The sequence below is a fragment of the Equus quagga genome, chromosome 17, assembly GCF_021613505.1.
Source record: "Equus quagga isolate Etosha38 chromosome 17, UCLA_HA_Equagga_1.0, whole genome shotgun sequence".
Lineage (NCBI taxonomy): Eukaryota > Metazoa > Chordata > Mammalia > Perissodactyla > Equidae > Equus > Equus quagga.
This window is the reverse complement of record NC_060283.1, coordinates 8,106,863-8,124,390: the sequence shown is the minus strand read 5'-3', so window position 1 is coordinate 8,124,390 and position 17,528 is coordinate 8,106,863. Positions and strand designations below refer to the sequence as shown.

At 50.6% G+C, this 17,528-nt stretch overlaps 1 protein-coding gene across 7 annotated transcripts in view; it reads left to right on the top strand.

Annotated features, from left to right (window-relative positions):
* MARK2 (microtubule affinity regulating kinase 2) overlaps positions 1-17,528 on the top strand; it is a 55,126-nt gene that overhangs the window by 14,573 nt on the left and 23,025 nt on the right. Inside the window, exon 1 of one of the 7 annotated variants that reach the window (XM_046643296.1) lies at positions 9,272-9,384. The exons of the other annotated variants lie outside the window; for them this stretch is intronic. Within the exon in view, the coding sequence (XP_046499252.1) occupies positions 9,349-9,384 (36 nt within the window). The 5' untranslated portion in view covers positions 9,272-9,348. Of the gene's footprint in view, positions 1-9,271; positions 9,385-17,528 lie in introns of those variants that run through there. 7 annotated transcript variants of the gene reach the window in all.

Here is a 17,528-nt window from a genome sequence, read left to right as displayed (position 1 = left end):
GATTTCATTATGATACTAGATTTTTTTTTTTTAAGCTTATGTGTTGGTTATTGGTCAATTCCAAATTTGAAAACTGCAAAGCTTGCTTAGCTTATATCCTTGAAGAACTTTGATTCCTACCATAGCTGAAGGCTGGTAGGCTGCAGTCACTAAGGCCAGAACAGCCAACAGTCTGTTCTCTGGGTGGCTGTAGAGCCTACACACTTTGTTCCGGTTTCTTCTGTGCTTAACTCTTCCTTAGCCCTGTTGCTTAATGAAACGTGCCTGCCAAATCCCACACTTACGTAGTACACTTTGTTTTCTCTCTAAGAGGGTTTGGTTTAGCCCCACATGTAGGGTTTGTGAACTTTATCTTTACAAGACAGGTGAAATTGCAGTAGATATATAGTTTCTAAACTACCTTATAATTCTCGACCTTATCTTTGGCTTGTACTCATCCTCCAGGTTCCGTAGCCCCTCTAACTTTTAAAAGCTTCCCTTAGTACCACTAATAGTAGACCTTTGGGCCTCCTCCCGTAGTCCCTTGACTGACTGTAAGCAGATCTTTTTAAACTCATCTCACTTGCTCAGAATCGCTTCTCGGGGGGCCTGGCCCCGTGGCCCAGTGGTTAAGTTCGTGTGCTCCGCTGCAGGCGGCCCAGTGTTTCGTTGCTTCGAATCCTGGGCGCAGACATGGCACTGCTCATCAAGCCACGCTGAGGCAGCATCCCACATGCCACAACTAGAAGGACCCACAATGAAGAATATACAACTATGTACTGGGGGGCTTTGGGGAGAAAAAGGAAAAGAAATAATGATAAAGAAACAAAACAAAACAAAACCTGTTTAATCAAGTGCTTAATTTATATCAATTTGAGCCTACATATATAAAAGTAGAGGATTATTGCTCCATTTCCCATCACTCAGCAAGTCCCATAATCCTCTGCTTTTTACGCAAAGCATATTTCTTTTCAGATTCACATGTGGCTTTCATTTCAGTTCCAGAATTGAACGTGATGTGCTTTTTTCTCTCTCTTTGGCCACTGGTCTGTGTGGAAGATAGAGTTTTGCTTTCAAAGGAGATTTGTTCACTCTATCAGCTAAGGCGGTGACTCAGTAACAGTGCCTCTTGGATGGCCCTCTAAGTACATTACTCTGTTCCAAGTGGTTGGGAAACTCTTAAAGGGAATGGCCTCTGAGTACGTGAGGAGGGGACAGTGCCCCTACCTGTCTGGCTCACAGGGTGGGTTTGCCCCGAGACTAGTGTCTTTAGCGATTGACAAAATAATAGGCAACATTTATTGAGCACTTATTTTGTCCTAGACACTTGTTTAGCTCTTTTACATTCATTAACTCATTTAATCTTCGTGAGATAGTAGGTCTTACTATTTTCCCATCTTTACAGAGGGAACAGAGGCCCAGAAATGTTGAGTAACTTGTTCAAGGTACAAACCCGAGTGGTCCAGAGTGTGTGTCAGTGTCACAGTGAGACTTTTTTGGCCCTGGCTTTGGTTGTGTCCAGGCAGGAGAAGATCCCTTAGGATTAGCCCAATCAGTGAGGGGCTAAACAAATCGCCCAGGTTGGCTTGGGAGTGGTGCGTGGTCCCCTCTGACCTGACTGTTTCCTTCCCCTCCTGTGGCCTGTGTCAGAGCGCGAGGGTGGTGCCGTGTGCGATGCAGCTCTCTGCCCCTACCTCCCTGCTCTTGACTGCCCCGTACAGAAGCTGGGAAACTTTCTTTAAGACCTTATTTAATCCTGGCTTGTGATTCTCCTCTTCATCTCTTCTCATCTTCTGGAGTTTCGAGAACCCCTTTAGAAAAACCACAGTCCTGAGACCTAAAATTGGTAGGCAGCAAGTCAGCACCCCATAGCATAGGGCAGTTTGGTGTCCTAGATTTGACTGTCTTGCTCTGTGGCACTCATGAAATACTGGGATTCTAGAACTCTTTTTTGTGGAGCACTCCTCCTCTCCCCACCCAAAATAGAAGAAAAAAGCTTTTGTGTGTATCTCAGCTGTGTACATTGCATCCTTCTGAAACGAACGTTCTCTCTTTACAACCCTCTACGTACCACTACAGAGGCAGAGGCCCAGAGCTCCTCGTTTTTAGCCTTGGCTGCCAAGGGCACTGAGCGCTGTAGCTGGTAGTGCCAGGCCTCTGTGTGCGTTTGGGACTTGCCAGTTCAATCCTGGGAGCTGAACTCTGGCCATCCTGCTGTGTCTGTCCCGTTGCTTGTGTAATATGCCACTACTTCCTGTTGCATTTGTTCAGTCTTTCTTTTGATTCCTGTCTCTCTGCTGAGCTTAGCTGGTCCCCATGGCTCTGCATGTGGTCCTCCTAGATGTCTGCAGTTGTGTTTAGTGAGAGTGATTGCTGTGTGCTCCTCTGTAGAATGTTAGTTAACTTGAGTTTGTGAGTTTATAGTTTGATTTACTTGCTTGTCTCACCCTGGCAGTAGTGCCTTTTTCTGTATCCTGGTAGAGGTTTTTATTTTTATTAGCTAGGTTCTGAAATCTTGAGCCTATTTTAAGATGCCAGCATGGGGTGAGGGTAAAGGGGTGAGCCGCTACCCCTGCTTCAAGCATCCGTTATCCACTTGTGCCTCTCTGCTGCCTTCACAGAGAAAGAGGGAGTTCAACTATATGATTGTATTTGTGTTCAAACCTGATTCATTCCTCCAAGATCACGGTTATATGCCATTTCTAAATTACTTTAGAACCCTTTCTGTCATACTGGAAAAACCAAGATCCACATAAATGACTTTGAGAAGCACAGCCTGTTGGCTTTCTTAGGAGTGGTTCTCCCCCTCCCCGCTCCCCATCTCCAACATTTTTTTTTTTTTTTTGAGGAAGATTAGCCCTGAGCTAACATCTGCCACCAGTCCTCCTCTTTTTCTGAGGAAGACTGGCCCTGAGCTAACATCCGTGCCCACCTTCCTCTACTTTTTACGTGGGATGCCTGCCACAGCATGGCTTGCTGAGCGGTGCCATGTCCACACCCGGGATCCGAACCGGCAAACCCCAGGCCGCCAAAGTGGAACGTGCGCACTTAACCACTGCGCCACCAGGGCCGGCCCCTCCAACATAGTTTTGTCTCTCCACAGAAGTAGCTGCTGTTCACACACAGGTGTTCTTTAGTGATGCGGGCCACTGCTTCCTTGGAGAGCGGGTGGCAGTGTTTTCTTGCTAATGAAAAGGCTGTCATAATGGGTTAGGTCCGCAGGGGCTCTGCCCTTCTGTACTTGTATTCCCAGGGAGAAAAATCTCTACCTTAATTACCACATCACGCTGGCAGAGAGGTGTGACTGCTAATTGATTAGATGACAGTCTTTTGCATTGATGTGGAAGTGTTGGAGTTGTTTTGTTTTGTTTTTAAATAAACAGATAGGTTTGAGCCAGGTAAGTTGATTTCTGGAGAGATGAAGATCTGTGTAGGGCTTTCTCTTTGTTAATCACATGTCTTTAGTGCCATTTCTGTGTCCTTATTTTCTAACTCGGTAGCAGGGATCGCTCAGCTGCCTTGTCTTGCCGTTTTCGTGCAGGTGGTGCGTGATGTCTTTTCCTCCCCGGCACCTCTGGTGTGCTCCATTTCTGTTTGGTAGCACCAGATCCCTTTATTTGGTTTGGTTTTCATTCCCTCCTTCTGTCTTGGAATGGTGGAACCCTTTTCTGAAATATATTTTTAAGATAGTGTTTAAAAGCAAACAGCCTGCCTTTCTTGAAACCACAGAAACTGCTTGTGAAACAGCCGATGGGGCAAGCTGCCAAATCCACACTGTTAAAACCAGTCCTAATGACAAAATGTCACCCGCTGATGTTAAACCTTCGTTATGGTTGTGGTGTGAGGATTTTTCTCAATAATACATGTTTAGGTGCTGAACTCCCAGTTTCACATTCAGAATACTTACACTATAGAATTCTTCATGGTAAACCATTCCAGAAGAGTCTTGTGTAGCTAATCTGCTCTCTTCTGTACAGGAAAGGTTTGAACAAACCAAATCCCCCTCACCTACTTTTTTTTTTAATTTAAGGAAGTGATTTTCTTCTGAGGTGATTTGGACCAAGCCTTTTCCCATTTTTAAGATAGAACTAGCTTCAGGATTCCTTTTCCCCCAACAGAGGAGGACCTCAGCTTATTCTTTAGCCCCAGGCCCTGAATTAACTGACTTTTCTTTTAGATGGCATAGAATCTTCTCCATTTGTCTGGGGATTTTTATTTCTTTCCAGGCACTTTCAGGAATGAGTATTTGCTCCTTCCTGCTACCTTCCAGAAGAGCTCTGACACTGCTGGAAGCCTGAAGGGGAAGGTTAGATGGGGGGCCGGTGTGTAGCCGAGGGGTTAAGTTTGCGCGCTCTGCTTCGGCAGCCCAGGCTTTCGCCGGTTCGGATCCTGGGCACGGACATGGCACCGCTCATCAGGCCATGCTGAGGTGACATCCCACATAGCACAACCAGAGGCACTCACACCTAGAGCATACAACTGTGTACTGGGGGTCTTTGGGGAGAAGGAAAAGAAAAACGAGTATTGGTGTGCACTGAGCTGTAGTACTGATTGAATGGGAATTAAGGAGGGAGACCAGGCTTGACAAGCAATAATTGGGAAATGAAAGGAAAAATATATAATCTGCCTCCCTCGTCACCGCTAGCCCTGAGGTCTGGGGGTTCTGGATACAGAGCTTCAGGAATCCCTTCCAAATCTCCAAGAGCGTCTTCTGCTATTCTGTTACTCGGGGGGTTTTCTGCCTTCATTTCCGTGAGCTGAGTTGTGAGCAACTTTGACTTTGTGTTTATGTTCTTCCCGTGTCATCTTCGCTTATCTATTGGGCCTGTGCCCGGTTTCCAGATGGGGTGAGACGAGGAAGGTTAGATGATTGATTCTTACAGTAAGTCTCCCTAGGTGGGCTTCCTTCTTATGCCAGCATGGCACGACTCTCACCATAGTGGGCTCACTGGGTGGGCATCCCCGTTCACTGAAGCCCTGGGGTTTCGATAGATTCTGGCAGACTCATGGTCCTAGCTAGAAGCGAGCCCTAGGATCTTCAGATCTCTCAGCCAATGGTTCCCCTGAAAAATAACAGCCACAGACTTCTAGTAAACTGGGAGGAAAGGCAGACTGTAACCTTAGTTCCTGGATTTGGTCCCATGTCAGGTTGTGTGATTTGTGCTTATTTCTCCTGCTATATAACCAACTGTTTTGAAAGCTGGAATTTTATTTTATCTTTCTCTGTATCCCTTCCTCCCTCAGCATCTCTTAGAGTGCTTTGCATGTGGTCATCTCTCAATCAATTATTTGTGAAATAAAAAGTAAGAAAAATTATAACATGGCATTATTTTCCACTTACAACCTCCTCTAGGGAAGTGTTCCATATTGATTTGGAAATCAGACATCTGTCTGTCCAGTTTTTGGCCATATAAGTCACAAGTCTTAATTGGTGTCTTAATAGGTGCAATAAGGACTAAAAAGAACAACTTTTTCAGGATAAAAGGATAAGGGGGAAGGTTTACCCTGTTACTGGATTGTGTTAGGAACTCAGAAAGGAAATCACCGAGGGAGAATGTGCTGCTGAGGAAACCCTGTCTGGCTTCCCAAAGTAGGGACCAGAGCCAGAAAGCCAAGCCCTCCTGGTTTTGCTGAGTCTCTTCTTACCCCTGATACACGGCATCTCTGGCTACATTGTTGCTTCTGGTTAAACTGGCCTCATCCATCCCTCTTCTGAGGATGGGTGAACAGAGAGAGGTGCGCTGAGTGTTGGGAGTTTTGTCCGGAGTTGGAGAGATCATGTGGTCTGTATCAGAAGGCTGGAGTTATTTATAGTGGGAGAAGAGCTCAGGAGCATGGCACAGGAAAAACTGACTTCACACTGCCTCAGCGCCTGGGGATGACGAGGACCCAGATTTTTCTTTGAGCATCTCAGGGGAGATCCGTGGCTTTTCTGAATTGACCAAGAGCTGTGAGGTCAGGGGCCCTGTTTTCTAAGACCATTGTGGGTAGGGCAAGGGTGAGAAAGATGACCGTTTGCTCCTTCTTGATTCCCTGGCCTTTGTGACTCAGGGTGTGAAAGCTCCACCTGGCTTTTGAATCTGCTGTTTCTGAACCAGTGCAGAAGGCATCAGCTGTGTAGGGTGGTGGAAAAAGGACCTGTTGGACTGGTCTGCTTGGACTTGCCTTCCCCTCCCCCTGCTCTGGGCAGGGAGACTGAAACTGCTGCTTGCTGGGCTTTGCCAAGTCAGTTTCTCCTCATGGATCACCTACCCATGTGGGCAGGCTGGCAGCTCCCCACCCAGGAGCCCTCGGAGGAGCCGAGCTGCTGCAGAGTGGCGCTGCAGTGGGGGCAGGTGCCAGGCACTAGGTGTGCCACATACCCCATGAGGGACTGCACCTACTCAGCTGCTCAGACTAAGGCTGCAGAGCCCTGGGGCCTGCTGGAAATAGACTGTCTGTCATGGTGCCTTTCCCTGCGCCTTGTGGCCACACTGATGGTGTGCAGAGAGGCTGGGAGGGGTGAGGAGCTTGTAAATTGTGGGTAAATGGAGCCTAGGGAGGGAGAGCATCCTTCCCTAGGGCACCCTGAGTTCAAGGTTTTAGTGTTTCTAAGTCCAGAGTTGTCACCTAGGTTAACTTTAATTTTTTCAGCCCTAGGCAGAAGAGATTTTCCAAGGTGTGAGCCTGGTGACCAAGGCACCTTAGGTGAGGTTTGCTTATGGAGCCAGACTTGTAGGGAGGTTGATGCGATGTAAGCCAAGGTCAAGATGTGTTCAGGATGTGCAGACCTGGCCCACTTCCTGCTGCGGTCTCAGAGGCAGGGCTGGAAGGCTGTGAGCACGGAGGCACTGAGAGCCCTCCCATTCACACAGCACAGACCCTCAGAGCTCATCTCCAGCCTCATTTTCCAAGCGGGAAACACAGGTCCCAAGAGAGCGAATGACTTGCTCAAGAGTATCACTTTCTGGATGGAGCTGGGTCTAGAATCGCTCTCTCCTGGAGACCTTGGCTGTGTACCCCCATTGCTTCCACTTCAGAGGCAGGCCTGCGTGGGGGCTACCTGCAGACTTCACGGCAGAAGGGAGGCTAGGAGAGGACAAGTGGAAGGACAGCAGGCCGCAGCTCCACACCCCAGGGATGAATTCTGAAATCCTGCCAGGGACTGTGTCCACAGAGGCACCAGAAGGCCTAGGGACCAGATGTAAAGCAGTGGGCACCAGCACTATAGCCCTGACCCAAGTTGGAGGGGTCACACGGATTGTGCTAAGAGCTATTGGGTAAGGAGTCACTCCGAAAAAAGCAGGAGGACCCTGACTCTGACTTTTTTCATGGATTAGGAAAGCCTCAAGGGAGCCTGTAAAGTGCCAGGCACTGTGCCTCGGTCCTGAGGACAGAGATGACTTAAGTCCTGGAAATATCCCTTCCGCCGCTCTGTCTTGTGTAATGGTGAACAGGACAGTCACCATGAGTTGTGAAGACAGGGCCAGCCTGGTGGCACAACGGTTAAGTTCGCACGTTCTGCTTCTCAGCGGGCTGGGGTTCGCCGCTTCAGATCCTGGGTGCGGACATGGCACCGCTTGGCAAAAGCCATGCTGTGGTAGGCGTCACACATATAAAGTAGAGGAAGATGGGCATGGATGTTAGCTCAGGGCCAGTCTTCCTCAGCAGAAAGAGGAGGATTGGTGGTAGTTAGCTCAGGGCTAATCTTCCTAAAAAAAAAAGAGTTGTGAAGAAAACAGGCCGTTCAGCAAGCAGTGAAGTCCTAGTGCAGGAAGAGCTGACCTCAGGATGCCAGAGGGATGGAGCAGGGAAAGCTTCCTGGAGGAAGTGATGCCTGAGCTGAGGCTCACCAGGAAGAAGAATGGGAGCGGACGATGGAGGTAAAGTGTTCTAGGCAGCAGGAGGCTGAAGCAAAGGCCTGGAGGTCTGAGAGAACGTTCTGCGTTTGAAGACAGGTACCTGGAGCCCAAAGTGAGCCTCTAGGAAGGGACAAGGTTGAGGCTGGATCTGCAGGCACAGGAAGGGAGCCAGCCAACTCGTAATGCAGCTGAAGGAAAAACCCGGAAACCATGTGGGTCTAGTACGAAAATCAGCTTTCCATGTATATGTTTATTTACACAGACATTTGCACATACGTATACACACATACGTAAAAATCATGTGTGTGCACATGTGTGCTTAAGGGTGCTGGGTTCCTGCTGAGATGATTGTTGGTGAGCCCCCCCCACCCCGCCCATGTTGCAGGGTGAGAGGGACTGGTTTTCCTATGTGCAGATGGAGGAGGAGAGTAGGCTGTCCCAGGTTTCGGTCCTGGGGGTTGGGGGGACTCTGGCCTTTGCTTTGGAGCAGGGCTGGGTTAGGACACTGTGGGGCTTCTTCCGGCCCAGCTAGCAGGATCAGGACCAATTTCCCTCTCCTTGTGGGGAGTGACTCACAGGCCATTGCTGCTCCCGGAGGTCCTGCAGGCTTTTCAGAGGCAGCCTGCGGAGGCTGATGGTGGCACTTGGTGAGAAAGAGGAAGTACCTGGTGTCCATCCCTCTGCCACTTCTGACAGACATTTCTGTCACTAAACAGCACCTCTCTGTGGCAGCCTTGGGCTCTACTCTGGCAAAGAAGGCTCTCTCCCCTCCCCGTGGGAGGGGCTGTCATCTGTGGCTTCTGCTTTGTCCTTGGTCACAGACTGGATTGCACAACACAGCCAGTGAGAGTCCCCCTCCCCTCCCATCATTGGGTGGCGGGGGCACAAGTGCTTGAGGGGCAGCCCTTAGCTTACTGGGTTGTAGAAGTGACCTTGCTCCAAACTGCAGGGCTCAGGGAGCAGCGGGCAAAGCGTGTGAAAATTGGCCTAAGGTTAGTGTGGACTGTCGGTCTCAGAAAGGCGTACAGGGACAGAATTTCACTCCTGACTGCGTGTGGACCTTGCGCTGCAGACAGCTGGGCCATCCCCTCTCCTGCCAGGGAGCGAGTTTTGTTCCCATGCTAGTCTGGCTTTTACTGTTTCCCCTCCTGCCTTTCCCCAGAGACCATAAACCTGCCCACCTCCTGTTATGTTCTAGTTCTGATAGGAGTACCATTCAGAGTTCTTGGCAGGAGACCAACCCACTTCTGCCCGGCTTGGATTCCCCTCCTTTCCCAGGGTGTTTGATGTGCACGCTCCCCAGAGTTCTCCTTGTGCAGCTGGTAGGCTCTGTAGTGCCCAGAGATTGGAGCTCTCCTGCAACGGGAACCCAGCTGCTTCCCTCCCTGATTTCAGGGGCGGGGCTTGAAAATAGAGACTCATAATCTCCCTTCCTCCTCCTCCCCCTCCTGCCCCCAACACTGCCAAGCAAACTGGAGTGACCGGCTCAGAGGCTCAGAGTGGGACTCAGCCCGCCTCACTACTCTGCATGACAGCAGTGATCTGGAGGCAGATTAATGGACGCGTGAGTATCTGAACTCTGGAGCCCGTTACCGTCTCAGGCCGGTCCTCTGGCGGGCGTGGGCTCATTGTGGTAGGGAGACCAGCGCTCCTTAGGGGAGATGATGGCCCAGGTGTGTGTCTGCCTACGGCCACCCTGTTCTCTATGGTGTGGGGAAATGGAAAGCGCTTCTAAACACCCCTGCTCTTCAGAGGAGCTTGGTGGGTGGTTTGAGGAGTTTATTCTTGGAATCCCTTGCTGCACAATATCCCTTTTTTCCCCAAACCAGCTTCTTTAGTTCCTAACCTGGACTTAACTACCTTCAGTTTTCATAGGCTAGGTGCGTCTTCCCGGGCTTCAGCAAGACTCTGGATGGACGGTTAGGAAAGTGGGAGCTGCTCCTGTGCTAGAAAGGGGATGTTGGCGAGGGAGCACAGGTGGCTGACAGGCCTTTCACCTTCCGCCTCTGGCTGGCTGGAGAAGGGACACCACCCCAGCCCTCTTCTGCTGACCTCGCCAGCCAGCCAAGGGAACACCCAAATGGAAACATCCTCTTGCTCCTAAGATTTGAGTGCCCATGGCAGAGATCAGACCAGAGCGGCCCAAGCTTGCTGAGAGGGGAGGATTGGTTATTTAGGGGCTGTGACAAATGGTTTCGCAGAGCAGGGGAAAAAGAATCTAATTTTGCAGAGCCAGGGGCCAGCATCTGCAGCATCGCTGTCGAGAGCCTAGACTGCCTGGAGCCACAGGCTCAGGTGCTGCCTTCCCCTCTTCCTCCCTGTGTCTTGTGGTCAGTGCTGTCGTTGTCGGGTTGACCCTCCGGTTAGAGAGGATGCCCCTGCCCTGGTCTCTGGACCTCCTGCTGCCCCAGCCCTCTGCCTTGGAGCTGTACCTGATTGTCTCCCAGTCCTGACTTTGTGTAGGACAAGAAATGGTCACAGCAAGTTCTGCTTCGGTAGTTTGACTTCTGATTGGGTGTTTAGGCATCTGAGAACTGAGTGCTTGCCTTATTCAAACGTACCCTCAAACTTTCGTTAGCCCCACATCACATACACTTCTTGGTGGCACAGAAAGGCTTTGCTTGGCTGTTAATTTAATTTGGGGCTCTTTATGGGGGCCTGTGTTGTTCATCCCTCTAGTCTCCCCAACCCCCCAAAAAAAACCCAAACCTTTCACGCAAAGAACATTGGAAAAATTGAGCGGTGCCTCAGGGTCACTGTATCGTAAGTGGTATTTGGCATAGTTAGCTGGTTTGGCATTTGGTGAGAGATTTCTGCTTTATATTTGAGCGAAAGATTTCTTGGCGGGAGGCCTCTCTGCTGTGTTCCCAGTGCTTGCCCTGTGCACAGGGTTTGCCCCCTTCCCTCCCCTGACAGGTTGTTTTAATCCTCTTGCCTATAAACAAGTGCAGCAGAACGTGTCGGGCCAGCTCACATGACCTTGGTTATCTCTTCCTGGGGTAACCAGCTTCAACTTTAGATACTGTGGTCACTTGACGGGGTCGAGCTGTCAGGGTAAAGAGGCGGAGACGCTGGGAGGAAGCCTGGGTCTGCCAAGGAAGTAAATGGGAGAGGATGTGCTTCCTTGGCGAGGACCAGGTAGGACAGGTCGACTCCCGGGGGACAGGAGCGAGAGACAGCTAGACAGTTTATTCCTTCTTGCCTTTATTATCCTTGAATTCCTACTTCTGGCAGCTCATTTATCTTTCTCCTGTGTCTCAAATCCTCTCTGCTGGGGCCCAAGACATGCAGCTGTTTCAGGAAACTGCCCCTGAGACAGATGCACACTAATTCGTGGGATACAAAACCCAACACCGAAAATCCCGTCTTCCCAAACAGTGCTCTTGTTATGTCGTGTGAAGGACAGCTGGTGGTGGGAGCCTGGCTGCCACCGAAGGCTGCCGAGTCTTCACGCCAGAGACACTCGGGAGCTGGAAGTGCGGCTGAGCATTCACCGCCACCAGCACGCCCACACGCAGGTTTCCCTCATCTCACACCTGAAAAGGCAGCGCTCTTCAGGGCCTCACAGTCAGGGACTCCAGCCGTGCTGTGTGTATGTGTGTCTGTGTGTGTGTGTCGTAAATACTAGTCACATATCCCATTGTGACTATTGATTTGCAAAGTTTCCAGGTCCATATATCTGGCAGATTTTGGCAAGCTTGCTGACATTGTATATCTCAGGAGCTGTGGTGTGCACTCTGGATTTTCCTAGGGTGGGATGTGTATGTTTAAAGTGTTTTTTATCAGGGGAAAGTAGAGTGGCCTTTTATGGAAGGGATAGAATGGTTGAGTTGCTGGAGCCTTTTCTGGCTCTGCAGGAAACCCAAGTCCACGTCCAAGCCATGTGAATAGATGACCAGAACTTGGCCTTGACTCGAGAGCTCTCCGGGCCGGTAGGAAAAGATGCATCTCGTTTTGGAGAGGTAGAGCATTTGCGGAGATCATTGGGTAAGAGAAGTTAAAGCTGAAAGCCATGTCTTTTTCTGGTAACCTGCAGACTAAGTTGGGAGAGCATATGGAATGACAGTAATAATAGCAGGCGTGTCGTGAGCATTTAGGGGATGCCAGGCATTGTTCTAAGTGTTTTGGACGCTATTGGATATTCGGTGACTTCTGACTTAACACCTTCTGTTTTCTCTTGGTAAAGACCCGTTTATGCCTGTGGGGTTTTTGTCTTTGGTGGTCTCATGGACTAGACAGAACAGCAGAATGGGGAGCAGTGGCCTCCTGCTGCCCAGCTAGATTCTTCTGATTGGATGTATCCTGTGTGGGTTTTTCCTCTCAAGCTTCAGGTCTTTATTTAAGCCACTATGCCTGTTGGCAATTAGAGCTGCCCTTCAGGATTTGGTGTGGAGGATCTGTATTCCTTTTGTAGCCATCCTTTCTTCCCTGCCCTCTCTGAGTGGACTCGGAGGTGGAGAGCTACAGACTTGGCTGCTTGCCTCCTTCAAAATAACCGGCATTCTCTTGTCTGCAGTCTGTGTAATAGTACATCTAACAGTGCCCAAAAGTGACCCCCTCCTGCCCACCCCCACCTGTTAACTGGTGGTTCTAGCTCCTGAGGGCTTCCACCACCACATGAGCTAATCTGCACCAAAGAGCCCTGCTCCTGGGTTCATATCAGAGGGCAGAAAGCTCAGAACCTCCAGCACCCGCATCTGACCCCACATCTCCCCGGTGCCATGGCCAGGGCTGAGCTGGCCCTTCTCTGGACCACTCCCTTTTCTTGGAAACCAGTACAGTCAGACTCTCTTCTTAGGATTCTTTCTGAAAAGGTGAATTAACTCTAAAAAGTGCTTTTTAAGAAGGCACTTGTAATGGAAAATGGCTCTCCTCTCCCTTACTGTACTCTCTGCTCCTGGGCCAAATGCACAAACAGCTAGGGCACTAGAGAGTAGAGCTGTCCTTGCCACCAGAGAATCAACAGTGTTTGGCTCCGGGGGCAACCTAGGCCAGGAGTCAGAAGCTGACATGTGCTTAGTCTCACTGAGGAGCTTGTGCTTTTCAGTCTTCTCCCCCTACTTCTGACCAGTGAGCCCTCCTGCATTGACCTGGCAGGCTAGCCGAGGCACCTGCCCACGTCATGGCCACTTAGTGGCAGGATCCAGCAGTGTCTGCCCTCCGCTCAGGGTTGAGACTGCAGTGGCAGCGACAGGCCCGGTGAGGTAGATATGAGGCACGCTCTCTGGCTTCAGTTGCCAAACAAGGAGACAGTTCTAAAGAGCATTGCCCCTGATATGTTGGGGGATTGTCTCTCTCTAGCCGAATGTTCTTTCTGGGCTTCCTCCCCTTCTGTAAGGCAGTACCCACTCAAAATTCCTTTCCTCTAGCCTCATTCCTCATCCTCACCTGGGTTCACAGCTCCTTAGACCCTCCCTGTTAGTTGAACACCCCAAATGCTTTGAAGCCCCCTCCCCCATCCCAAGTCCCCTTGTTTCAACCCCTCACCCAGGATTTGTCGGTTAGAGAGCCCCAGTTTCTGCTACCCCTGCTGCTTGGAGAACCAAGATACGTTCCTAGGTCCCACCTTGGAACACTGAATTCATTTCCCTGTTCTGGACTACGGTTTACATCTTAAGTATGGCTAATATACTACTTTAGATACGTGGTGGGCTCTCATGGGCTGGCCTGAGGACACAACCTCCATTTGAAACATATTTCTATGGAAAAATAGTCCCTTCTCAGAACGGAACTTTTGGTAATTTGGGGATTTCTTGACTAATATGCTGCGACAGATTTGCTTGTGGAAGAGTCCTCAGTACTTCTAGTTGCAGCACGATCTATCAGAAAAGTAAGTTGTCCTTCTGGATGACAACGACAAAACACCACTTCCTGTGAGAAATGTTGTTGAGCGCTGTACTCGTCTCCTGTGGGTGTTCTGAGGGACAGGTGAGACTGAATTCTCAGTTTGGGCTGATCTGACCCATTGTCAGGCAGCACCGGAAACGGGGGCACCCCACACTTCAGAGCTCAGGTGCCCTTGCCTGTTGGGTTTTGAAGATCTGCTGTAGGAGGAAGATAACACTGTGAGCAGGGGCCGCCCAGTGGGGGTTTGCTGATGGAAACAGCAGCCAGTGGATTTTTCATGGTCACTTAGGTGGAGCAGCCACATTGCAGCCTGGCTAGGTGGGGACAGTTCTGAGGCAAGAGTAGTGGGGACAGCCTTAGGTGGTTTCTATTACTACTTCTCCTGCTTGACTCTGATCTCTGCCTTGGTGACTTCTTGGGCAGCAAACTTTGTCCCAGTGTTTCATCTGACATTTCCTCCTCCTCCTTCAACTCCCTCTTTGAAACTGGAGGAGTAGGCAGCTAGTGTTTTTTCCACTCCCAGAGAAAGATGCAGTGGAAAGAGGCACACGTCTTATTCAGCACCTTCCCGTGTAGAGCTGGAGCTGGCTAGGACCCCGGCCTTCCCCAGCATGAAGACCCTTTAAGGAAACCACACTGGAAAGGGTAGAGATAAAGGGTTAAATCTGCACCCAGGTGGAAAGGCTGTTGCATAAATGCTGAGAGAGGATTTTTTTTCTTAAGATCTTGTGCTTCTTTTTTACTTTGTGTTGGCAAAAACCCCAGGAGAAGATGGGAGATTCTGGGAGGAGATGATTATGCTGGGTGAGTCACCTGCGCTCCCCAGCTGCCGTTTTTAGTTCCTTTGCTTTTCTGTACCAGGAGGCACTTGGGTGGGTGGTGGATGATGCTGGTTTCTACAGCAGGACAGGAGGCAGGTGTGTATGGGTGAATTCTCTTGGCCCTCTAGGGCTGACAGGGCCTTACAGTCAGTACAGTGGTTCAGGGAGGAAATAGCAAAGCAGAGCTCTCAGTGTGGCAAACAGTAAATAAATGTCTCCTGCAAGTCACTGTCACTTCCCCAAATCAGTAGCTCTTAGAATACTTGCGCTGCATTGCATTGTCACAGCAAGACACAGCGGCTTTGATAGCAAAGCAGTGGAGGGATTGAATGGAAGAGGCAGAGAGAACTGTCTTAAGTGGGAGGGCCTGGTCATTGTTGGGCAGCAGGAAGTTTGGAGGAGAGGGTACTCCCTCTGTGACGAAAGCAGGACGTGGTTGAGAGGGGGCCCAGGGAGCAGGGCTGGGATGGGCCCTGCTGGTCCTGGGTATGCCTGTATTCTGAGTCTGTCTCCAGCCACCTTTGCCTCGAGCTTTGTGTCAGGAGAGAGCACCAAGGGCCTTATCACCACCTGAGAAAGCTTCTCTGTAGAACTGATGCTCTGTAGATGTCATCCATCCTTGGGAGAGGGGATCCTGTGGTCCACTGCCCTCTTGGATGTTGTGTGCAGAACCACTGATGCGGGTTATTGGTGTGGATCCCAGAGATGGTCATGAAGCTGCCCCAGCACATTTCTTGCTTATTTGTTCATACCCATTTATTCATTCAGTACCTTATTGAATACTTCTGCTCTGTGCTGTAGTCATTGTTGTGGGCCGTGAATCCGACAGACCAGGGTCCCTCCCTTTGTAGTGTAGTCTAGTGGGAAGGACGAACAGTAACCAACCAACTTCAAAGGGCAATGAATGCCTTTAAGAGGGGAAAGGGGTCTTGTGGTAAGAGGTGTTCATCTTCCTTCCTCTGCCCTTGGCTTATCTCTTGGGGGCTGGGGGGAGGGCAACTTTAAGTATCAAAAAGTTGTACCACTTTTATTCTGTGTGCACTTTAACATGGGCCAGCTAGGTACAGGCACTAAGGGCATATGAAGATGTCTCCGATATCTCAGAGCTCCAAGGGGTTAAGGCATGGAGACACAAAGTCGGGAGAGACGAACAGGTACAGATAGTGTGCTGTGAGAGTCCGGAGAAGGGAGGGATCGCTCTCAGCTAAGATGTCTGGATAATTCTTGGAACAAAAGGATTTCGGATAAACAAAGGATAAGAGGGTTTACTTACTTGGATCCCTTAAAAGAAGACATTATATGATAGCTGGAGCCTTCCTCCTAATATGTGTGTATCTGTGTAGCTCTTCCTACCACAGTTCCCATCCGTTCCCTACACAGCAGCCAGAGTGGTGGAGCTGGGGTCCCCCTGCAGGTCTGTCTAACTCCAGAGTGATGCCCTTGTCTACCACACCATAAACAGCCAGACAATGTGCTAACAACACAAACTACTAGGCAAAGAAAAGGAAGTCAGAGGGAGGCCCAGGCGCCTTGGCTGCACTGGTTAGTCTCCATCAGCTCCCCACAGTCCTCTGTAACGTGAGCCAAACCTTCCTGCTGCAGGCTGCCTTCTGCCTCCCCCAGAGCCCTGGGCTGCTGGCAGGCGGGCTCTCCTGTGAGACGGAGGAACTAGTTGGTCTCCATGGCTACAGAACCCACTGGTACAGGGAGGAGCCGAATGGAGTGTCAGGCTGGCAACGCGAGCTTCCCCCAGCCCTTGGCACCATGTGGTACTGGTATGTCGGCTGTTTCTTAGGCCTTTTCTGAGAGGAAGGAGTTAAGGAACCGATGGGAAAGGGCAGAGCAGGCACACTTTCCTCCTCCTCTGGGCTGCTCAGGGGGCAGAGGTGCAGGGCCGCTTTCTCGTTTCCCCGCTCCTCTTGGCAGGAGGGGTTTTATGTTAGGAAGGAGGGTCATTTTTGCCTGACAGCCCAGCCATGGTAGAAATTTGACTTCTCCTTATTCTAGAAGGGATACCAGCTTCGCTACACTGGTACTTGTGGTCAAGTTCTTAGAGATTATAGCTCTTCTCAGGGCTCAGAGAACCCCTTGAGACGGGAAACAAAGGTTCCTACTGAAAGTGAAGAGAGATCGTAGAACCCTCGTCGAGACCTTACTGAGTACCTGGCACCATGGTGAACTCGGGCGTGGATTTCCTTATTTCATCTTCACACTAATCCTGTGAAGTGGGTACAGCTAGTATCCTCATGTCCCAAATGAGGACACTGAGACTTAGAGAAGTGAAGTAATCCTGCTTGTGTTCAGTCGGCTAGTAAGCAGCCAAGGCGGGGCTCGTCTGCCGTGCCCTCCTGCCCCCTCAGTACAGTAAGCAGAGATACTGTCGTGAGTCTCATGTACACTTCCCTCCTCTGAGTTTCTAGAAGGCGGGAACCACATCGCTCTGAACTTTGCAGCTGGCTCTGGCCCCTACCTCTGGATTGACATAGAGACCAGACCCCAGCGAGCAGATTCTCAGGGATGAAGTGGTGCTGGAAGCTCCTGAACAAAGCCGTGGTCGCTCAGGAGAATCCACTGTGTTTGAAGAGGAGCCCAGCATTTGAGGCGGCTCTGGAGACGGGAGATCGGAGGGGTGTTCGCTGCAGTGTGGCTCCCGTGCATGCAGGGAGTGAGCTGGAGGGGCTCAGTTCTCATCCCACTCCAGGTCGGTTCTTGCCTGCTGGTCTTGCCAGGCGGGCACTTGTTCTGCTGTGGCCGCTATGAGGCCTGCAGGCTCCCCTCGTGGCCCAGGCTGCAGTGCTGGTCTCCCTGCTCGCGGTGAGGCTTCCAACTCAGCACTAAAGGGCAGCGGACCCCCTTGCTTTCGGCTTTGTGCTTCAGTGGCAGGCTCTGCTGGTCTCTTGTGTCAGGGAGGCAGCTGCCCTGGCGGGAAAAGGGAGCAGCCCTTTGACGGTTTTGTACAGCCCCCACCTCCCCTCTGCAGTGGGGTGTTAAAGGGATGGGGGTCCCCAGGTGGGGCCATCACAGTCAATGTCGGGGACAG